General features: G+C 33.8%; 1 protein-coding gene across 2 annotated transcripts in view; it reads left to right on the top strand.

Moving 5' to 3' along the window:
• Nucleotides 1-24,693, top strand: part of USO1 (USO1 vesicle transport factor) — an 84,682-nt gene that overhangs the window by 52,737 nt on the left and 7,252 nt on the right. The window contains exons 10-19 of one of the 2 annotated variants that reach the window (XM_051967142.1): nucleotides 831-971; nucleotides 4,622-4,710; nucleotides 8,395-8,549; nucleotides 11,498-11,709; nucleotides 12,673-12,693; nucleotides 17,311-17,421; nucleotides 17,785-17,903; nucleotides 19,719-19,900; nucleotides 20,118-20,239; nucleotides 22,561-22,699. In XM_051967142.1, coding sequence (XP_051823102.1) covers nucleotides 831-971; nucleotides 4,622-4,710; nucleotides 8,395-8,549; nucleotides 11,498-11,709; nucleotides 12,673-12,693; nucleotides 17,311-17,421; nucleotides 17,785-17,903; nucleotides 19,719-19,900; nucleotides 20,118-20,239; nucleotides 22,561-22,699 — 1,291 coding nt within the window. The remainder of the gene's footprint in view (nucleotides 1-830; nucleotides 972-4,621; nucleotides 4,711-8,394; nucleotides 8,550-11,497; nucleotides 11,710-12,672; nucleotides 12,694-17,310; nucleotides 17,422-17,784; nucleotides 17,904-19,718; nucleotides 19,901-20,117; nucleotides 20,240-22,560; nucleotides 22,700-24,693) is intronic. The other variant, XM_051967143.1, reaches the window with a different exon arrangement.

The raw sequence follows: 24,693 nt of genomic DNA, 5'->3' as shown, positions 1-24,693 counted from the left end.
ATCTGGAATGTACAATTGATAATGGTTTGAAACACTGAATTTGATCAAATACTTGAGAAAAAGTCTTAGTGACCATGGGGATTGTCAAAATTTTAATTTTAATTTTTTTTTTTTTACAAAATTGAAAACGTTACATTTTGCAAATGAATAAAGCAATGGGTAACTTCTTTGTAGTCTTCATTTTTAAAAATTTTTAAATTCCCTTCCTTATTATTTATTAGGCAAAGATTTGTGAGTGTGTTACAGTTGAAAGGGCATCAAATCTTGAGAAGGAAAGCCTGAGATCATAGTTCTCCTACTTGCCTATGTGACCCCAGAACAGCCTTTACCTCTCTAGTACTCAGATTTTTCATCCTAAAATGAGGAGTTTGGTGTAGATGACATCCAAAGTTCTTTGAGCTCTAAATCTGTGATCTTTTTATTTTAAATTAGATCTATTAGTCTTTTCCATTGGTCTGTTTTTTCCTGGCTTTTTGGCCAGAACCAGGCAACTTCAGTATTTTCACTTTTTAATACATTTTAAGGTCTGAAGTACAAATCTTCTTTTGACTTTTTTTTTTCTATAATAGTATTTCCATGTCCTTGCTAGTCTATTTTTCTAAATCCGTTTTGTTTTCTTTTTATCTGGCTTTGTGAACGTGACCTGGCTTTCAAAATTTATATTAATACACAATATTTGCTTGTTGACAGATTCCTCTTATTAAATAAATTTTGCATAATAATAAATTTGTAATTTTCGCCAAGAAGTAAATTTGTGTCTGTTTAGGCTTTATTTTACACTTTCCTTCTATTTTAAAAACAATTCTTTTTTTCTCCTTTCCATAACCTAGCTTGTTCGTGTTCTGGTATCACCTACAAATCCTCCAGGTGCTACCAGCAGCTGCCAGAAGGCAATGTATCACTGTGGATTGTTGCAACAACTTTGTATTATCTTAATGGCTACTGGTGTTCCTGCTGATATTCTGACTGAGGTAAAGTATCTGATATTGGGAACTGAACTATTTGGAGAAAGGCCATATGCCACAGCAAATTGAGGCTGGGAATTAGCTTCATTAGGGAATTCATTTACTTGTCATGTGTTCTATGAAAGTCACTTTGCTGGAAGTTCCAAGGCAGAAGAGGACTAAAATGGAGCTCCAGAATTTACATTCTCTTAAGAATTATAAGATGTATAGTAAATAACATTAGCACCTTGTAAAATGTGATGATGTAAGAGAGCAGCTCAGTGGTTCAGTGGATGGAGAGGGAACTGGGAGTCAGGAAGACCTGAGTTTAGCTCTAGTGTCAAACAATAGCTGTGCGACCTTATGTGCCTCAGTTTCCTCATCTATAAGATGGAGGTAATAATAGCATCTGCCTTCCCCTGAGTTGTGAGGATTGAATAAAATAATATTTTGAAGGGCTTTGCAAGCCTAAAAACACTATAAAAGAGGCTAATCTTATAAGATATTTTTTCTCAGTTTTAGTTGCTGGTGCATAATCCATATCCTACCCCCCTATTCCCCCATAACCATAGTTGCTTCTCAGACTCCTGTCTTAAGCTTTGTCTTTCCCTAGGAACACTCTTGGTAACTTTATCAACTTCCATAGCTTTAGCTATTATCTCTATGTAGATGACTCACAAATCTAAACATCAGGTCTGTTTATTTCTAAATCCTTTCCTCTTTGAAATTTCCATTTCTGTTGAAGGAAGTGTTGCCTTTGGTCTCCAAGGTTTATAATCTCAGCATTATCCTCAACTCCTTACTCTTCTTCACCCCACATACCCAGTTTATTTAAGACCATATTACCTCTCTCCTAGTTATTGTAATAGCTTCCCAATTAGTCTTCCAGTCTCATTTCTGCTACTACAACCCATCTTACACAATGCTAGCAAATTTAAATGCAATATGTGACTTCCTTAATCAACTCCATTGGTTTCCTATTATCTTGCCCCCCAAATAAAATATAAATTCCTGTTTAGCATAATTTTAAAAATCTGGATAACTGGCTTCAACTTATCTTTGCAGTTTTATTTGGCTGCATTCTGTGTTTCATATAAGCTGATTTTCTCTGTGTTCCTCATAAGATCCTCCATCACTTATTTCCTTGAATGTATCTTTTCTTTCCTCTGTCGCCTGTTCTTTCTCTTCTTTTCAGATGTAGATAAAGTACCATTTTCTGCCTGAAACTTTTCGTCGCTACCAGAGCATTAACCTGTTATTAATGCTTTCCCCTGTTATTACATTTCATTTATGTTGAATATATTTACAAATGTGCTCTTTACCCACCCTTTGAAATTATATGCATTGTTCCATTCTTTGTGTTTGAACACCTTTACCAAGCACAATGCCTGCCCTGCAGGTACTTATTAAATATTTATTGATTATTAGTTTATGGCAAAGTTCTTAAATGATATTTTTAAATACATAAAATATATGGGATCAGTCATATGTAAAGGAAGCCAGTTACATAGAAGTAATTCTAAAATTTTTTTTTTAAATAAGTTTTCAAACTCCAGATTAAGAATCTCTTTTAAAAAAATTAGTTCTTTTTATTCTGTTCTGAATTCTCTCTCCTTCCCCTCCTATTAAGAAGGGAAGAAAATATAAAAAGTCTTAGATCACATATTTGTAGTTATGCAAAACAAATAGCAGCATTAGCCATATCCAGAAAGAAGAGAAAATATGTTTTAAACTATATTGGAGGTCCATTTAGCAGTTTTCTATCTGGAAATAGATTGCATGTTTAATCATGAATTTTTTGGCCATTGTGTGGGTCACTTACTAAGTCTTTCAAAGTTCATTATTTTTATGGTATTATTATTATTGAATAAATTTTCTGGTTCTCCTTATTTCACTTTGCATTAGCTCATTTAAGGTTTTTTTGAAGTCATCTCTATTATTTCTTAATAGCATAATAGTATTTAGCACCACACTTTGTTCAAACATTCCTCAGTTGATGGGCAGTTTTCAGTTTTTTGCCACCACGAAAAGAACAGCTCTACATATATATATGAATCCTTAGTCTCTTTGGTTTCTTTGGGGTACAGACCTATGTACTACTGGTCTAAGAGTATGCATCTAGTTCTAAATTGCTCTCCAGAGAGGTTGGACTAGTTCACAACTTGACCAGCATTGCATTTGTGAACCTATAACTTCTTTAGCAATTGCCATTTTCCATTTTTTGTCGACTTGGCCAATCAAATGGAAGAATGAGTTGTTTTAATAGTCACTTCTCTATTAATGATTAAAAGCATTTTTTAACATGGTTATTGATAGCTTTGATTTCTTCCTCTGAAAGCTTTCTATATCCCTTAAACATTTATCAATTGAAAATGGCTAAGAACCTCAATTTTGGAAGAAGAGATTATTTCCCTAAAAAAAAAAGGCTAAAAAAATTTTTTAAGGTGGAAATCATCTTTTTATTAAATAAATCTGTTATATAAAGCCTCCCCAAAAGGTCCACTGAAATGTCTCATTTTAGGCCATATGGACGTCAGAAAGCAAGTCTTAGTGATCTATGGAAGCTTTACTAGTTTGGATTACCTCAATTTCTGCCATCTATGGACCAGCCAGATAAGTTTTATTACCTGCGAGTTGCAAAAGGACGAGCTTTTTGGTTTTGGCAGCTCTTCAGATTATAAAGGGCTATGAGGGTAAGACAGGGATGTACTCTGTGCATATTGCATTCACAATCTTCAAAATACCAACATTTGCTACAGGTGGGTCAAGCTAAGTAAAACAAATACTTCAACGTACAGGATCTCAGTAATCCTAAGTAAGCTTTGTAGAGTGATAGTGAAAGTTTAGTATTTCATTTGATCATCATTTCCTTTTGGACCCAATGGAGACAGCCAGGATCTTAAATCCAACAACTTTAGAAATAGCAGTTTTTCTAGTCCCATTCTCCTGGGAAATTACCCCTGTGAAGATAAAGCATATCCAGGGTGAGCACAGCCCTGGCCAAGTAAAGAGGATTACTTTAGGAGGTCCCTCGTCCCAGACAAACTATCTCTAACACATGTATGGGTCACAAGGCACCAAGTTAAAGCATATATTAGTGCCACTACAATTATACATGTAGGAAATCATTAGAGTATATGTCCTGAGAGGTGTTATGTTGATAGTGTTTTTTTTTTTTTTTTTTTATTAAAGACAATCAAAAAAAGGTCAAAATGCGAAACTACTGCATTCAAAGGATTCTCTGACAGTAAATAAATGAATACATGCTTTTATCAAACCATTACTTTGACTGGGAAGAGGTGGTTTGCAAATGCTAAAGAAAGAAGTTGTGGTTATACTGATTTTTATGCGCTTTGCTTTTTGTATCCTTATAAAATTGCTTAAATGATTCATTAGCTATTATTTCATCCAATCACAAAAGATTGTCTTGTTTTTCTAAAGTATTCCTAAAGTAACATGAATTTTAAGGTTATTTATAGGATGTTAGTAGAAAGTGAGGGACATTTATGAGTGTATTTGTAAGAAATGTGAGATTTTAATTGCTACAAATTATTTGCTAATAGCCTTTGCAGTTGGAGATTAAGCTGAAAGAAAAGCAGTTAAGTTTTTTCCCTACTCTGGTCAGCATTAGCCCTTCTTTTTTATTTATTTTCTGATATTTAAATTTTTCTTAACAGACCATTAACACTGTATCAGAAGTTATTCGAGGCTGCCAAGTAAACCAGGACTACTTTGCATCTGTCAATGCTCCTTCAAACCCACCACGGTAAGAGAGAGGGATATATCAGTACTGATAAAAAATTTTAACGGAAACTATAAATACACTTAATTAACTTTGATTTGGTAATAAAACTTGTATGTCTTTGTCCTTTTAAAATCTTGTGGTATACCTTTGAGATAGCAAGAGATTATTAATCTTTTCTGCACATCAGATACATACCAGGTTTTTGATTCTGTATTTGAAACTTTAGGGGCTATGTTTTTTTCCCCTAATTTTTTTGGCAGTTACCAGAAATATCTATTCTGTAACTTTTAAAAGTTACATGTTTGATTTGATTTAATTACCACTTGACAAAATGTGTTGCCTATCATCTCCAGAATGTGATTTTCCCCACAGTTCTTTACCCATGTTGATTTTTAAATGGAGCTTGAACTGAATTAACTGTTCCAACCAGGTTGAATCCTTACTGCCTCCAGCTTTTATCTGTGATTCCTAACCACGAAAATAGATTGATTTTTTTAATCTTGTTTTTAGAAATAATTGGGGTAGAATTTTAGTGGAGGATGTTGGGTAGATATTTCCAGAAATGACATAATGTTGATATCCCCATTTTATAGATGAGAAAACCCATGTGTAAGGGGTGGTTTGCCCAAAATTACCTACCTTTTAACTTGTGTCCCAGAGTCTCTGTTTTGAATACAGTATCTTTTCTCTTCTCCTCCACATGGAAATATTGCTCGTTCTCTAGGAAATAATTATGAATGAATAGGCAAAGCCATATTTCTTCTTTTTCTTTTAAAAACTTTTTTTTCTGGTTATACATGTACATTCATTTTTATTATTATTTTTTTAAAACACATTTCCTTATGAATCATATTAGGAAGAAAAAAAATCAGAACAAAAGACAAAAGCCATAAGAAGGGGGAAAAATACACAAGAAAAAGGAAAAAAAAAGTGAACACAACACGTGTTGATTTACTTTGAGTTTCCATAGTTCCCTCTCAAGCTGTAGATGGAATTTCCCATCCAAAGTTTATTGGGATGGCTTTGGATCACTGAACCACTGAGGAGGATCGTGTCTTTCATAGTTGATCATTGTGCAATCTTGCTGTTACTGTGTAAAAAGTATTCCTGATTCTGCTTGTTTTGCTCAGCATCAATTCATGTAAATTTTTCCAGACTTTTCTAAAATCAGCTTGTTCATTTTTTATAGAACAATAATATACCAATAATTTCATTTACCATAACTTATTCAGCCATTCGCCAATGATGGGCATCTAGTCATTTTCCAATTTTTTTCCACCACAAAAAGAGCTACTATAAATATTTTACACATGTGGGTCCTTTTCCCTCCTTTATTATTCCTTTGGTACATAGATCTAATAGAAACACTGCTGGATCAAAGGGTATGCACAATTTGATAACTCTTTGGGCATAGTTCCAAATTTCTCCCCAGAATGGTTGGATCATTTCATAACGCCATCAACAATGGTAGAAAAATTTTTGTTCATTTGGATTATAAATATGAAAAGATCCCAAAAAAAAGGTTGTCATATACATAGTACAACAGAAAGAAGATTCAATATAAAACCATGAATTTCCATTTCATCATTTACTTTTTTTTTTTTTAAGCTATCCTACTTTCCAGTGCTTCCAAGTTTTTCTTTGTTCTCTGCTGTGCATTTTAAATATTTTTTCTCCTCCCTCCTCTACCTTCCACTTTAAAAAAGGTGGAAACATTAAACACAAATATGGGCATATGTTATGTGCAAAACCATACTATACATTCTTCTGTTTATTAGTTTCTTGGAGGTAGATCTACATCTTTAGCTTTGCGTATTTATAATACTCAAAATGACTTTGTAGTACAAAATTATTCTTAGAATAATATTGGTGTTAACTGTGTTCAAAATTCTTTTGGTTCTGCTCATTTTATTCCTCATTATTCCATGCAAGTATTTCCATGTTCTAAAAGCAGTCTGCTCATCCTTTCTTGCAACAGAGTGGTATTCCATCACAATCATATACCACAACTTGTTTAGCCATTCCTGAATTGATGGGCATCTCCTCAGTTTCCAATTCTTTGCCACCATAAAGAGAATTGCTGTAAATATTTTAGAAAACATAAATTCTTTTCTTGGGAAACAAACCCCATAGTGATATTACTGGATCAAAAAGTATCAACAGTTGAATACTAATTTGGACATAACTCCATATTTCTCTCCAAAATTTTTGGATCAGTTCACAGTTCCACCAACAGTGAATGTGTCGCAAATTTTCCATATCCCTTCCCAACGTTTGTTGCTTTCCCCTTTTATCATTTTAACCAGTCTGACAGATATGAGGTAATATCTCAAATTTGCTTTAATTTATATTTCTCTAATCAATAGTAATTTAGAGCATTTTTTACATGACTATAAGTTGATTTCTTCATCAAAAAACTGCCCAGTCATATCCTTTGACCATTTATCAGTTGAGGAATGACTCATTCTTATAGGTTTGACAAAGTTGTTTTTGTACATTTAAAATATGAGACCTTCATCTGAGAAAATCTCTAAAAAATTTTCCTCAATTTTCTGCTTTTTTTCTGTGCTTGGATACATTGGTTTTATTTGTAGAAACCCTTCTAAACTTAATGTAATCTAAAGTATTCCTTTTGCACCTCAGTGTGCTATCTGTTACCCTAATCCTAACCCTAAATTCATAAGTTATTTTCCTCTCCATTATATGATAAATAATACGTTACATGTTCTTCTAATTTTCTTAAGATACCTCCCTTTATATCCCTGTGTCCATTTTGACTTTATCTTGGTAAATTGGTCTATGTCCAATTTCCTTTCCAGCTTTCCCAACAATTTTTACCAAATACTCATTTTCAAAAAGCTTAAATATTTACAACATAAGGTTATTATTATCTTGTTATTGTATCTACTTTGTCAACTATGTTAAACTGATCTACCTTTGTACTATTTCTTAGCCAGTACCAGATGATTTTGTTAATTATAGCCATTTTGATTAGTTTAAGATCTCTTGCTACCAAACCTTTACATTTTTTTCATTAATCCCTTTGATAATTTTTGACCTTTTGTTCTTCCAAATGATTTTTATTATTTTTTCTAGCTCAATAAAACAATTTTTTGGTAATTTAATTGGGATGACATTGAATAGATTCAGTTAAATTATTATATGTATTAGATTAGCTCTGCTTATCCATGAACAGTTAATATTTTTCCGATTATTTAAATCTTACTTTATTTGTATGAAAAGCGTTTTTATAATTGTTAGTGTACTTTCAAGGTTTATTTTGGTTGGTATACTCCCAGATATTATACTGTCTAAAGTTATTTTAAATGGGGTATATCTCTATCTCTTCTTGCAGGATTTTATGGGTGATGCATAGAGAAATGTTGATTTATGTGGTTTTATTTTATAATCTCCTTTGCTAACATTTTTCAGTGTTTCCATTAGCTTTTTAAGCTTTAGAATTTTCCAAATATATATCTTATTGTTTGCAAAAAGAAAGTTTTATTGGGCAAATCAATTTTTCAGGTTTTCTTAATTGGGTGAATTTGGCTTTAGAAAAATAAGATAGTTGCAGGAAAAAGATAATATTTATCAGCCCTTCCTGTACATCAATAATTGTTCTTTCAGCCCCTAGTCTCACATGATTAAGTCTTGGGCTTTGGTGCTTTGATTCTGATATGTATTTTTCTCTTAAAAATGAAACAGACCTGCAATTGTTGTGCTTCTGATGTCCATGGTTAACGAAAGGCAGCCATTTGTTTTGCGTTGTGCTGTTCTCTACTGTTTCCAGTGTTTCTTGTATAAAAATCAGAAAGGACAAGGGGAAATTGTGGCAACGCTTCTGCCTTCTACTATTGATGGTAAGTTTTTTTTAATTGTTAAATTGAATCCATTTCATGCTTTTTTCCATCTTTCTATATCTGAAGATTAATCTTAATATTAAATAAAATGTAAATGTTTTGTTTTGAGCGATTCTATTTTGGAATGTCATATCTTTATTGCCCTGTAAGAGACCCACAGCTTTATTTTTTTATTTTATTTTTATTTTATTTTTTTGCTGAGGCAATTGGGGTAACTGACTTGCCTTTGTGACTTCCAGGGTCACAAAGGTAGGAAGTGTGATGTGTCTGAGGCTAGATTTGAACTCAGGTCCTCCTGATTTGAAGGCTGGTGCTCTGTCCCCTACACCAACTAGCTGCCCCTCCCGGCTTTAATTTTAAAAGGAAAGCAAACTCCACATAATATTCAGTTTGTCGTACGTTTCTCCCTTTATGTTTTATAGTGCAAATGGAAATGTCCATTTCATTTTGTTAGATTCATAATAAAAAGTTAGAAAATAAACATCAGAAAACAAAAAAGAATATTTCTGCACCTTTGAGGAAAAAGCTTGGTTTCATTAAAAGCACTACATAGTTTCCCAAAGATAACCCAATTTTTTCTTCTCCTGTTCATTTTTGGTCCCATTTCATTGTGCATTCATAGTTTCAGCCCATGATGTACCAGTAGAACACATATCTAATTGGATCATAAATCTGGACAAAGATTCTTTTTATTATTATTTTTCCAGGTGTTTTTTAATTAAAATTTTCATGATAAAAATCTTGCGGTCAATAGTATAGATTAAAATTTCCAGCAAAATAAATATATGAATCCTAAATAAACACTTCTTACCAGTTTGGCATTCTGGAAATCTAGTTGTGTGTTCTGTTACTGTAAATCCCAACATCAAATTTTTATTTTATACCCATAAGCCCCAGATCTCTTCATTCTTCATTCCTTCCATTCATCAGGCATTTATTATTCATTCTCATCACTCCCCTCTCTCCCACTGAACAGTTTAAAAGCCTAAAATCTTCATAGCAAATAGACAAGGTCCAGCAAAAATAATTTCCATGTTTATCATTTCCAAAAATTAATGTCTCATTTTGCATTTTTAGTTCATCACCTCTCTGAAAGGAGCTGTGAGGGTAGAGAGAGGTAGAAAGAAAAATTAATATTTAGACCTCAGAATTCGTGGTTTGTTGTTGGATTGAGCCAAGTTCTAGTTATAACTTGGCTCATAGTTGTTTTTCTTTGTAATGTTATTTTCATTGTATAAAGTTTTAATCTAATTCTGCTCACTTCCCTCCACATTAGTTCATGTTGAAATCTTTATAATTTCCTCTGAAACTGACCATTTCATCATTTCTCATGGCACACAAGAATATTTCCAGTACATTTATGAACTACAATTTGCTTCACCATTCCTCAGTGGACATCTTAGTTTCTAGCTTTTGGCTACTATGAAAAATAGAAATTCTTAACTAGGAGTTCCCCTGTTTTAGATAGAGTATTGATCAAAAGATACACCTCTTAACATAATTGATGTGCTTGATATGTCTATACATTTTATTTTATTCATTTAAAAATATTTCTGGAGATGGTATCGGACTGTCAAAGGGATTCAGGACACAAAAATGATTAAGAAACCCTGATGTCACGTTGGAAGAAATCATGGGAACAATCAGACCCAATCCTCTAATTTTTCAAGTGAGGAAATTAAGTTTCAGAGATTGACTTCTCCAAGGTCATGCTTGGTAGTAAATTGTAAATCTCAGATTAAAACCTAGGTTCACTGACTGCATACCTGGTACTCTTCTACCTTTGCTTTCAGGTTCATATTATAGCATAGATAATGGTCATTTCACTTGATTTTTCTTGTGCTGACTAGGCCAGATTCTTAAGTTATTACAGATATCATTTAGGAGACTTTTTTCAAGGTTTTGTTGGGGAAAATTCATGTAATTTAAAAAAAAATTTCTGTAGTCCTTGAAATTAAGATCCATTGTATCTGAATCGATGGGCTGTATAGAAAAGTAAATCTTTTAAACTTTACTTGAATCTTAATAATTTGGAGATGCTATTTGAAAATACTGTGTATCCAGTTTCTTCCTTTACATTGATAGGTTACATATAATAAGTATGCAACTTTCCTGAAGTTGATTCCCCAAAAAAATCCTGTTAACTACCAAGAACATACTTGATAGAAATGGAAAAAAGAAATTCACTGAAAGGTATTCTGCTGTAAGTTTACCTGGTATCCACATTGACTGTGGAATGTCTAAATAGATTGTGGTTCATGAATATAATGGAATATTAATTTGCTCCTAGAAGTGAAGGAAGATTTATAAAAATGGCAGTACAATAAAGTAGAGCCTGAAAAACAGTGACTAGAACCAATCAGGTGCCTCTGGCCCCCTCTTCTGCAGAGCTGGGGGGTTGCTGGTGCATAAAGTGCCAGCTCTGCTGCTGTCTTTCCTTCATTCACTATATGTGGCTGCGGATGGCTCTGGACAAGGGAGCATTTATATATGAAAATGAAGGTAATGGCAAAACAAAAGGCCAATTTTAAAAAATTGAAAAACAAAAAAAGAAAAGACAAATGAAAGAAAAAGCCCTGAAGCTTTGTTTGAATCATTTAAATGGATTTCTCCTTTTTTTGAATATGTTTTAGAAGTAATTTCATCACCACCAGCTTGGTGCCTATCTTTTTTTGATATTCTTCTGAGATCTTAAAATTCCTTCTATTCTTCTATAATTTTCTTTTTAGACACCATTTCTCCTTCACTTCTTCATATTTTAAGAATTGTTCTCTACTAATCCATTATAGCTCAGGAACAAAAGGAGGTGAATAACTTCTTGTGGAATTTTTATGATTTTAGGTGGCAACTTATCCAGTGTGTTGAATATATTTTCAATTTACTTTGAATTTAATTTGATCACACATATAGAGAGTTCTGACATTATCTTCTGCCTGCTAATTTTATAGCTACAGGTGTTTCAGTCTCTGCTGGTCAACTATTATGTGGAGGCCTCTTTTCCACCGACTCCCTTTCAAATTGGTGTGCTGCTGTGGCCTTGGCCCATGCATTGCAAGAAAATTCTACTCAGAAGGAGCAGCTGCTGCGGGTTCAGCTTGCCACAAGTATCGGCAACCCTCCGGTGTCTTTGCTGCAGCAGTGCACTAACATCCTCTCTCAGGTGCAGTATTTGGCTATCCTTATATCCAGAGGGGAAGGGAAGTGTGCACTAAAGAAACATTTTTATTTCAGCACAGAAACCTTACAGGATTTATGGAACATCAGAAAAGTTTGCAGAGAGGAGAAAAGAGGAGGGCTCATGCACTCAGTTTTTCTTAGAAAGAAAAAGCAGCTGATGCGACCTTTTGCTAAGACATTTTGCCTCTGGCATCAGTTTGTGCAACCTGATATTAATTAAGCGTGCATTGCAATGGCTCTCCTTTGCTTGGAGTCTTCACTTGGAGCAGAGCATTTTGCATGAAATCACCTTGAGCAGAAATACTAAGTTTTTTTGCCTATGTTTCCTGATTAGTAATATGATGGGGTTGGACTTTGATGGCCCTCTGTGATACTCTGATTTGATTAGGGCCTTTCATGGAATTTATGAATGAATTTATTAAGGATAAAAGATGAATATTATTTTAAGTCTCTTGTCACTTTAAAAAATTCCACCTTTATTTCTAGTACTTTTTAGTCTCAGAAATTAAAAAAAAAGCTCAACTGCCCCACATACTTGGAAGTAGCCAAACCTTTATCAAGAAAAACTATTTATGTTTACTTAATATTGGAGTATTTGCCATAATATGAGCTATCAAAGTTCCTGTTTTAATTTAAATAGTTTTTAACTCTCTAGTCAGGGAAACCATACATTGAACAATAAGTAGTCATAAGGGTTTGCAAATAATGACTTCACTTCATGATTTCATTTCGTCTCTCAATGGGAACAATATATCACCTTGACCCCCCAAATGAATGTACATTTTAGTGAAATAGAATCACTTTCAAGGTAGAATCAGTCATGAATGATTAGTTGTCTAACAGTTAAAGATGGGGGGAGGGAGGGAAGAATTTTGATAAGATTTTTCCAGATTTAATTTTTCAAAAATAGTAATACATGTGAATTTTTTTAATGTATAATTTACAGGGTGATAAGATCGACAGACGGGTATGTATCATCTGGTGAGGCTTAGGTATTTCTTAAAAAGAGGGCCTTTTCTGTGTCTTGGGTTCTACTGATTGATTTTTTTAACTGCTTGTTGAAATAATACTCTACTTAACACTTTCATGTGTCAACCAAGATGGTACTCTTAAGGGCTTCTCAGTGGGATGCTGCAGTGGTGTCCTTGGAGCTATGCCAGTGACAATCCTAAGCTGTCCTTGGGCTTTCTTTTGGGGTGCTTACACTTTGCAGAATTCAAAGGGTTTTAGTTGAAACTTTTCTTCTTTTCCCTCTTATTTTTTTTCTAGAATGTAAAATTTAGTTTTAAGGTACTTATATCATTGATTAATCGAGATTTAAAATAGGAATCATTTAAATGAATTGCTAAGATCATACTAAGTCTTGACATTTAAAATCTTTACAATTAAACATCATAGTTTATTTTATGCGTAATTTTATGCCTTAGAACATATAGAAATGCTTTTATAAATGAGTGATTGGCTAAAAAATGTATAATTTAAACTAGTAAACTTAGGCATGCTTGAATATATGTTTTCACTTTAAAATCTGGATAACAATAGCTGAGGTGCTGAAATGTGGGCTTTATTATGTGTAAAGTTAATGATATTGAGCATTATGTCTGTGTTCAGAACATGATGAATATTTTATTGACATGAAACTTAAGGGAGAAATGTGCATCAAAGAATGGAACATTTATAGGTTTTACCAGACTTAAATTCCCAAGCATGTTTGTTTTCATAATTGAGGTCAATCAAAATACTAGACATGTTTTAATGTTTTACTAAAAATAGAGTTGAGATTAATTATCTAGAGAAGGCCAGTTCAAATTTCCAATAAATTATTTGAGTTGATTTCCAAGAATAATTCTCTAGCAATTAAAATCCTTAGAAAATGAAGTTACATTTGCTTTGTTAATGTAATTAAAATATTTTCAAATTAAGAAATATTTATTGAATTCCTACAAAGTTCAAGCTTTTGATGTCAAGAACTGCGACATTATGTGTATGTATATATATATATAATATATATATATATATATGTATATGTATAAATTATCTTTAAAAGTCATTTAGCTCCAGTAAAACCTGCAGGTATATACAGTGAAGCAAGTTGATTTGTGTTTTTATCTAATGTTTTCCATTATAAAGATCTATTTAGTCACTTTTTAGTTAACTGAGATGCAGACTGTATTAAGCTCCTTGAGGTAGGGTCTGTCTTTATTGTTTCTTAATGCCTTCCACATGCTAGGCATTTAATGCTTAATGAATTTAATTTGGAAAGAGCACCGAACTAAAAAATCATTTGACCTCTGACATCATTTGTATCTCTCGTATACTTATATACGTCTTGCAAATGAAAATCTTTGCATTCTTATTAGATTAATTTATGTGAGCCCAAACTATAAGCTGTTAGTTATTTATGTGCCACAATCCCTTGGAGATCGTTTGCATGACTGAAAGCAGATTTTTTTTTTTTTTTTTTTTTAACCAGAATTTGTCTTGCTGAGTGTCTAGCACAGGGGTCCTCAAATTAAGGCCTGCGGGCCAGATGCAGCAGCTGAGGACAATTATCCCCTCACCCAGGGCTATGAAGTTTCTTTATTTAAAGACCCATAAAACAAAGTTTTTGTTTTTCCTATAGTCTGGCCCTCCAACAGTCTGAGGGACAGTGAACTGGCCCTCTATTTAAAAAGTTTAAGGATCCCCATCTAGCACAATGTTCTTTAGGAGCTAAAGTGAGTGTTGATTATGTTTGCTAGTTCTGGGCAAGTTAAAGGACAGCTATACCTTAGTCCCCTCATAGGGAAAATAGGGATGTAGAGACTTGTGCAGTCTACCTCCAAGGATGGTTGTGATGAGCAAATAAGACTATGCTAGTGTAAAAGCTCTGTACTTGTGTGGAGATGTTCTTTGTGGTTCTGATGGTTTGGGGCTTCAAAAAATCTGAAGCCTGTCAGGAGGAGGTAAAAAAATAAATAAAGATACCAAGTCAGTGCTCAGTAAAAGCTGAGTTACTGGTTGGCTGATTTGGATCTGCTGCTTAAGTAACCTCAGTTGTATGGCGTCTTTATTTTGGAGAGAAAACAGAAAAGTCTTTGATCAGGAAAATGTTGGAAAGAGAGGTAAGAGCTTTTTGGCTAAATGGAAGCACTAGAAAATCAAACTAATGCCTCTCTGACTAGTTTGGAAAGAGTCACTCAGCTTTCGTTCTTTGAAAAGCAAGAAAGTTGAGCAGAAGCTTGATATGAAGGGAAATTTCAAGGCAGGATAGTTAACATTTTATACATCGAGATTATATGTATGCTCATACTGAAATTGTACTGGATGCTTTTATCTATAAGATTTTACAATTGAAAAAGAAGCTGAAAAAATTTGGATCAGTAGCCTCTTAAAGGGTGAAAAATTATTTGTATTGATGGGAGGAAGGAGTGCTATAAGTGATTCTTAAAAATGTCTTGCTGAGGCTTTTTCTTTTAAATCTTGATCTCATTATTTTCTTTTTTTTTTTCTTTTTCCAAGCACTGAGTAAGCATGACAGTTTTATTCATTTCAGTGAGGCTTTCACTCTTTTAAATTATGATCACATTTATCTCTTTCAATCATACAGTGCTTCCCCCATTAAAGGAGAAACCTTACACTTACTAGGGAACTGTGCCTCATTAACACCAGAAATTACTAAAATAAACTCACAAGTCCCTCTTTCTTTTCAATTTTTCTTTTTCTGAAAATGGGAAAGTTTACATGAAATCATGATGTAAATGATTTCATGTAAACTTACATCAAAGGATTACACTATTTTCATGATCATCACAATATAATGCATGTAATTTTTTTTTCTACTTCTATTCCTTTGCTTTCATTCCATATTGTTATTGTTCCTGTTTAATGCCTTTATTCTTTTATTTTTGAGAGTAAGCATAAATTATTTGTTTATTTTGATTTTAAAAATAGGTCTTTTTTAATCTTAGAGACTTTTTAAGACAGTACTACCCTGTAATAGATAATGGGAGAACTCCAGTAGAGTTTTATATATCCAAAAATTAAAAAGTGATAAATTTATAAAAGCTCAATCATTTTAAGTAGTATACTTTATTGCTTAACTACTGCTGTGGTTCAAAATGTTTTGCCAATTAAAAAAAATCTTTTTGTTTCTTCTGAGAAAAAATGAAATGAGAATTGATCAACATTTTCTTATACATTATAATCAAATTTATTGTAAATAATTCACATTTTTTTTATGATAGGGAATAAAGAAATATTCGGGGGAATTAAAAAAAGATTGGAAGCCAGTCTTGAGATCAAGAAGACCTAGATTCAAGTCTTCTTTTCTGGCATATACTAGTTGCATGACCCTAAGCAAGTAACTTAAACCGTTATTAGCAATTTCAGCTCTCTTAAGACTAGGGATTGTGATCAAATACTGACTAGGGATTATGATCAAATACTGATCTGCATTGGTTAGTGTTTCCCTGTAAGAATTCTGCTGCCCCTGAGATCATTGATCAGTTTCCTCAACTTTCATTCCTCCATGAGAGGAAATTTCTAAATGATCCATGATACCATTCCTTTTTGATTTTTTCTTTACATTGCATTGTTTGACAAGAAAATTGTACTACAGAAATTTTTTAAATTAGGGATGAAGCAACACTCAATTTAGAGACAAATTTTGGTGTTGAGATAGATTCAAACATATAAAATTACATCTTCCTCCAGTGCCTGATTGTGGCTTGAAGGTGACCTTGGATTCTCACAGATTATGATAACACATTGTAGCCTCTGGAAACTTAGATCAAGTAGGACAGATTTGGGGGTACAGGCTCAGTGAAGATTTGTGTGTCTATGATCTCAGAATCAACCTGTCTGAGTGTAGAGAGGCTTATCACCAGGGAGGCTGCACAAGGCCTTGTTTTTCAGCCAGGCCAGGTTATCTGGAACAGTCTGCCTGTAGTAGAGAAACAATAGCTTTCCTGGGTGTGAGTGGGGAGAAACACTCCACCACCACCACCCATGCTGATGATATCATGGATTTGGGGAATAGGGAAAAAGAGCCTAGACTAGAGCAGAAGGGTATTTCTCTTTTCTAAGTTTGCATTTTGAACATATTTGAACTGTTTTAAGGGAGTTTGCTATATTCTTCAGAAAACATTGTCTTTTCTATTAATATTTTAATGAGGCCAATTTATATTTATGAATATAAATTAATTTTTACTAATTCTAATTGAATTCTCTTCATCTTATTTGAGCTTGTTGTTGGTTGCATTTGGAAGTGCTGTGTTTGGATGATAGAAGAATGTATTCTTTTATTGAATATTAACAGCATGCCAGGAAGCTGGTTACTATACATGTACCCAAAATGGTTTTTCTCCTGTTAAAGGGAGATGGGGATGGAAGAGGAGGGGGGATGGAAGAGGAGAAGGGGTGGGAAGGTACCAGGAACTAAGTATTAAAATTCTTCTTTAATGAGAGAGAGAGAGAGAGAGAGAGAGAGAGAGAGAGAGAGAGAGAGAGAGAGAGAGAGAGAGAGAGAGAGAGAGAGAAAGGAAAACTTCAATAGAAATAAATAACTGATGGGGAGAAATTCACGGCACTTTTTTTATTTCAGGGGAGCAAAGTACAAACAAGAGTTGGGTTATTGATGTTGCTCTGTACCTGGTTAAGCAATTGTCCTATTGCTGTCACACACTTTCTTCACAATTCAGCAAATATTCCATTTGTATCCTTTGTTTGTTTTAAATAGCTAAGAGTGATTGTTAAACTTTTTTTTTTTAAAGTAAATAGTGTTAGGCTCAAAATTTGCCTATATGATTTCATTTGTGTTAAAACTCATATAAATATTAGGGGAGTTATTTTCCAGATAAGATATTTCATCAGAAATGCTTTATGATATTTCCTAAGATTCTTAGGAAGATAGTAGTATTCATTTATATGATTTATCTAGACTGGCTTTGTACATGTGCCATTATACAGTATTCAAAAGGATATTTTTCCAACGAATGTGTAATAATTTTGTGAATAGCAAAAGAACATACCTTGGGTATGTGATGAAGTTTGTCGTCTTCCTTAACAAAAATTTCAGCTTACAGCACAAATAGCAGAAAATCTTGGCGAAGAGGAGCAGTTGGTTCAAGGCTTATGTGCCCTCTTGTTGGGCATTTCCATTTATTTCAATGATAATTCACTTGAGAACTATATGAAGTAAGTGGGGAGAAGATTCATACTTCTAAGTGCTCTTCACAGAAACAATTGTATGAGCTCTTGTGGTTAACAAAATGTGTAGCTGCCGAGTCTGACATTTTCAATCCTTGGAAATGCTTCAGTGAAGGAAGAAGACATATCAACCAAAACCTAGATCATTAAAGTATGTGTCTTCCCTTGCGTGCTGTCAGAGACCATGGGTTTCTCAGCACCTAATAACAGTGTTCTGCACATAAAGCAGAATCAAAATTTGTTGAATCAAAATTGCTATGAATTAACTCATGTTTATTAAGTACCTGCTCTGTGCCAAGGCCTGCTAAGTACTAGGGAGACACAGAAAGACCAGACCCAACTCCTCCTCCCTCTTCTACCCCCCTCCCACCTTCAGGGAGTTCACAGGACAGAGAAGATAGCATGAAAACAGCTGAACAACTAAGCTATCTATCCAGGAGATATATATATACAGGCTAGGAAAAGGAAATGATGAGTGAAAGGAAGGTCCTAAAAGACAGGAGGATCAGTGTAGAGTGATAGGGTGGAGAAGTAGACTATTATGTATAAGAAATCAAGAAAGCCTTTCTGAACAGTAGAATACAAAAAGAGAACTAATATTCAGTGATGTTGGAAAGGTACCTTGGGGCCAGATGGTAAAAAGTTTTAAAAGCTTTGGGACTTCCTTTTTATCCTAGAAGCAGGAAAGAGCTTCAGGAATTATGCATAGACTTGCTAATTAAATCTATGAGAGCTGTTGATATCAACAAAAGAGAGGGAAGAGAAAATGTCTCAGTCAGAAAGGTCAGACAGGGAGAAAGGGAAAGGATCTAGGAGGTCAGAGTGGTCCTCACTCTCCACTGTAATGGAAAGGTTGAGAAGGATAAAAACTGAGAAAAAGCCATCAGGTGCAATTAGAGATCATTGGCAACTTTGGAGGGACCAGTTTCAATTGAGTGAAAAGGTCAGAAATTGCTAATACACTTGAAAAGGGCTAAATAGTGAGTGAGATACGAAGGAAAGCAGAGGCCTTGGATGTATTTCAGGGGTCCTCAAACTTTTTAAATAGGGGGTCAGTTCACTGTCCCTCAGACTGTTGGAGGGCCAGAGTATAGTAAAAACAAAAACTTTGTTTTGTGGGCTTTTAAATAAAGAAATTTCATAGTCCTGGGTGAGGGGGATAAACATCCTCAGCTGCTGCATCTGGTCCAGGGGCTGTAATTTGGGGACCCCTCCAAATTTAGATAAGGAGAGAATGATAGCTGTAGATGATACTGGGATCAATGAAAATTTTTTAAGGATTGGGGAGACTTTAAAATGTTGAACTCATTAGGGAAATAGCCAATAAGTAGGCAGACATTGAAGAAAAAATCTGAGGAAAAATGAAAGATTGGGTCAAAGGCATGTGTAGAGAGGCTGGCATTGGTCAAAAGATAGGTCTCGTTTAAGACTTCTTTAGAAGAAAGAGAGTTAATAGAGGATAATATCCAGGGCTTTAGATAGCAAAGAACAGGAGAGAGGTCATGGCAGAAAGATTCCATAGGACCTTAACCAAGAGGAAGAGGCACAGGCACAAGGAAGGGAGCAACAGCTTCTGTCAGGCTTGGGATAAGCAGAAAATTGTGCTTTCTTGCAAGAAAGGTCCCATTGAGATTGACTAACAAATAACAAGTAATTGGAAAATAAAAATATTGTTTTCCTTGCAAATATAATTTGAGCTTAGTTTTTGACCTATAGATAATTCTTTAATATGTCTGTATGTCTACCTGTTTCTTTCTCTCTCTCTCTCTCTCTCTCTCTCTCTCTCTCTTTTATTTTTTTTAGAGAGAAATTGAAACAACTTATAGAGAAGAGAATTGGCAAAGAGAACTTCATAGAGAAGTTGGGTTTCATTAGCAAGCATGAACTGTACTCAAGAGCTGCCCAGAAACCACAGCCAAGTTTTTCTAGCCCAGATCACATGATGTTTGATCATGAGTTTACAAAGTTAGTGAAAGAACTTGAAGGTGAGGCACATTGAATGGAGACAGTGAATTTGAAAAGTAATTAGGATAATTAATTACTCTCTCTGAAGACCTTTAAGACATAATGAACTCAAAAAAAGCATTGTTCTTTAGATTGATTAATCCATAAAGTGTTTTCTTTTCATTGCTAGATTATGTATAGCTATTGAAATCCTATTTATAAAATTTGGAAAATTTAACTATAAGCCATTTTTTGCAGGTGTCATAACAAAGTCCATTTATAAATCTAGTGAAGAGGATAAAAAGGAAGAAGAGGTGAAGAAAACATTGGAACAGCATGACAGCATTGTGACTCACTACAAAAATGTGATCCGAGAGCAGGTAAATGCCAGACAGATATTCTCTAGCTCATCAGGTTTAGAGCAAAATTCTTTTAAGGAGCATGCAGGAGAAATTTTGTAAATTATACCATGTGGTATGATGCAAATTCATTTTAGTTCTAATTACATACCTAACACCCCTTAAAATTTTGAAAAATAGTCTCTTTCAGAATTGACATTTTACAGGCTCCTGGTTTAAAAAAAAAAAGTCATTTAAAAAGGTCCAATAATTAGTTGCAATTTTATTGTTAAACATTTAGGACAGGGGTTCTTAATGTTTTTTGTGTCATGGACCCCTTTGGCAGTCCACATGAAGTCTATGGACCCCTTCTCAGAATTACATTTTTAAGTACACAAAATATATAGAATTGAAAATCAATTATTTTGAAATAGTTGTCAAAATATTAAAAAGGCAAGTTTATAGACCCTAAGTAAAGATTTAGCGGAATATTTTTTTTTAATTACTTGAGCAATTTTTCATTTTCCCCCTTTTCCTTTATTTTTAAACTCAAGGGTTACACATTTGAAGAAATAATAGCATTGATATGTGGTATATCACAGGTACAGGCAGCGAGCCCTTTTCCATTAGGACAGCTTATGGTGTTGAAAGAGATTTTAGAATGATGTGGGTTAAATCTTGATTTTTCTTGTTGAAGTGATCTTAAGTGCATCCTTGCTGCTCCATATTTAATAGAAATTACTAAAACAACTACAGTTCAACATATTTCTATTTAGTATCTACTGTATTCAGAACACTGTATTAGGTATTTGAGGAAGATAGAAAATCCACTTTAGTCATATTTCTTTCATGAAAATTGACTCTAAATTTTTTATGTAGTTTATAGGCTCATAAATCTAGATTTGAGAGAGACTTGAGACTGTTTTGTCAGACTTTCCCACCTGCTCATGAACAAACAGAATTCACAAAAAGATGTTTGTCCCACAGACCCAGTCACAGAGTGGACATCAGAGATGAGAGCTGAATCTTAGTTTTGACCTTTAGAGCTAATGTTCTTTCCATTGCTTCACTGCCTTCTATTTTTATTGCAATAAATTAGGAAGTGAAAAGGCATGTAATGTTTCAAGTTCAGACTTTACATTTTCAATAATTTTTGTATAAATCAGATTAATTAGAATTTTTTTTAGATACTGATGATTTGGAAACAACTTATGCTCAGCAATCTTCAAACCACAATGAGATTACAAAAGTGAAAAAAAGTTTCTCCCTTTACTGTACATCATAAAATATTCTAAGTATCTTAGAGCAAAGGAGAAAAGATTCTTAGATGTCTGTACTTGGAACTAATAAGTAGTTGATTAGAGAGAAGAAAATAATATTTGATATATTTATAATCAATACAAAATTTAATTCAGAAAGATTATAAATCACTCATTTTAATAATTTCTTGGGCATTAAAGTGTTAATAGCTTTAATTTTTTTAAGTCGTGAGATTAGAAGCTGTCATAGTACTTATTATTAAAATGATACTAGACACCTCACACTTAGGGATTATTATTCAGCATTGTTAGAGTCATTCCTTACTTTTTAGATATTTGAATATTGAATTATCTACTCTCTACAGACTAGGAAATGACTGGCATTTCACCCACATAATCTAATGAATGCATATGTTGTGAAGTAGTTTATAGATAACTTGTCGATTAGGATGAACATTTCTATTGTGCTGAAACTATGATCTATAACTTTAAAGGATTAAGAATAATTTCTCCTGTGATTTAGAATCATAAAATGTTAAAATTGGACATAGAGATGATCTGGTCTAGTCCTTCTGAAACAGAAATCCCTTCTGCATAATCTCCAGACAAATGATTAAAGACTTTAACTCCTGGGAAGGGCAGAAAAGCTTACCTTTTGGGGCCATTCACTTATTTATTTATTTTTTTTTAATGACCATTTTTCTCCTTCCAAAGGGGAAATTTAGCTTCCTCCTAATTGTATTCTTTAGAGGCCACATAGAGCAAGTAAAGTCTCTCTCCTGTGATTTCTCACAGAATTCAAACACTGGAGTTAAATTCAACCTAACAATGCTTTTCTTAAAACACCTATGTAGAAAGTGTTGAATCAAGTGCTCCAGTATCAACCTTTAAGGAGCTATGTGATGGGGTCAAGATGAGAGAGCACAGATATAGAAATGCATGAGTGCAAATGAGCATACCCATAAAACATTATTGTCATATATATATTGGATCCATAATTTTAATTCCAGTTTCATGATCTTGTAGAAATGATTATCTTGAGTACCACATGCATTGATACATATATTTCTCTTGACAAAAATGCTCTTTATTTTTGTTCCATAGGATTGCCAGCTTGAGGAATTAAAACAACAGGTTTCTACCCTAAAATGTCAAAATGAACAATTGCAGACAGCCGTCACACAGCAAGTATCTCAGATCCAGCAGCACAAGGATCAGTATAATCTCCTCAAAGTACAGCTAGGTATCACGATCCCATTTGAACTTTGGGTTGGGATGTATGTGTTGTATTCTAGATTTCCTTTCTATTACAAACCCTCTGATTTCTGTAATATGATGAAGTACAGAAAAATCTTAGAAGAAAAACAGGAAAGATTTGAGGAGAGGGAGGCAGTTTGTATGGGATTCAAGACACTTCATGGAAGACATGTTAAAACATGAGAGTAATATTGATAGTTGGAAATATAAAGGGCTTGTAGATACATGAGAAAGGATGCTTCTAGGTAAGAGAAAATAGAACACAATAAAGGAAGAGTGAGTAGTTTGATACAGCTAGAATATAAATATATAAGACACAATATAAATATAAAAGACACAAAATAAAAGAGAAAGGAAATTAAATTAGAGCCAGCTCTGGAGAGCCTTCGGTCCTAGCTTAGAGATTTTGTACTTCACTTAGTAGGAAATAGCTACTGAAGGTGTTTAAGTAGAGTACCTGTATACCAGGATGAATATTTTGGTAATAGTGTTAAGGCTCTCTTCAGAGACCCACTCTCCAGAGAGAAGAAACAGGTAGATTGGCCAGAAAGCTCTTCTGGTAGTCAGAAAGAGAGAATGAGTTCCTGAACTGACATAGTAAAAATAGTAGTAGAAATATATAAGAAGACACACACAAGAGATGCTTTAAAGATAGTACGTATAGGTCTTAGCAACTAATTGGGTTGGGGGAAAATATAAGGTAGAGGGAAGAGCCAGAAATGACTTAAGAAAAGAATTAGATTGGGGCAAGGGAAGTAATAGAGGAATAAAAGAGTTTTGCTTTTGTATATGTTGAATTTAACTTATAGATAGGATGACTATTGAAATGTCCATGAGACAATATGGAATTAAAGAATTGGTGTCGCACAGGAACAATTAGAGCTGGAGATGTTATTGGAGTGGATGAATTTTTGATATTTTCTTTGCCAAGAATAATAATTTTAGGACTGAAGAAGATGGAACAAAAATGGACAGGGGAGATGAAACCCAGAGATTTAAGATTGGGGATGAGTTCAAAATTCCAAACCTAAACAAATTGCATGCTAGACTTATAGATACATTTAGAATTACATTTGCTAAGTTACTATCAGAGACCTTTGAAAAATCATCAAAATTGCTAAAGGTGCATTAGGAAAATCATTGTCCCTATCTTCCAGAATGCGGGATCTTCAAACTATAGGCTAATGAATAGGATTATGATTCCAACCAGTTTCTAAAATAAGGTATTAAAGGTATAGTGTGTTTATGTATGTGTGTGTGGGAGGGGTTATTAAGTGACTTGGCCAGGGTCACACATTTAGTAAGTGTTATAGGTCTGAGGCTGGATTTGAACTCAGGTCCTCCTTACTCCAGGGCTGGTGTTTTTCTTACAGTGCTAAGCTACCCTGGTTTGTGAACAGTTTTGAAACTGAGGGATAATCACTAAGAGCCCAAAGTTCATTTAAAACAGACCACAACAAAATCTTCAATTATTTATTTATTTAACTATTAAGTTATTTAATTATTAAATTATTTGCAAAGCATATGCATGGGTAAATTTTCCAACATTGACTCTTGCCAAAACCTTTTGTTCCAAATTTTCTCCACCTTCCCCTCACCCCCTCCCTTAGCTGACAGGTAGTCTAATACATGTTACATATGTTGAAATACATGTTAAATCCATTATATTTATACAGTTGTCTTGCTGCACAAGAAAAATCAGATCAAGAAGGAAGGGAAAAAAAACTGAGAAAGAAAACAAAATGCTAGCAAATAACAAAAGAGAGCGTGAGAACACTATGTTGTGTTCCACACTCTGTTCCTGTGGTTCTCTCTCTGGGTGTAGATGGCTCTCTTCATCACTGAACAGTTGGAACTGGTTTGACTCATCTCAGTGTTGAAGAGAACCACGTCCATCAGAAGTGATCATCTTGTAGTCTTATTGTTGCTGTGTACGATGATCTCCTGGTTCTGCTCACTTCCCTTAGCATCAGTTCATAT

Source organism: Antechinus flavipes, chromosome 6 (assembly GCF_016432865.1).
Source record: "Antechinus flavipes isolate AdamAnt ecotype Samford, QLD, Australia chromosome 6, AdamAnt_v2, whole genome shotgun sequence".
Classification (NCBI taxonomy): Eukaryota; Metazoa; Chordata; class Mammalia; order Dasyuromorphia; family Dasyuridae; genus Antechinus; species Antechinus flavipes.
The sequence above is the reverse complement of the archived record's forward strand: the minus strand, read 5'-3'. Positions and strand labels throughout refer to the sequence as shown.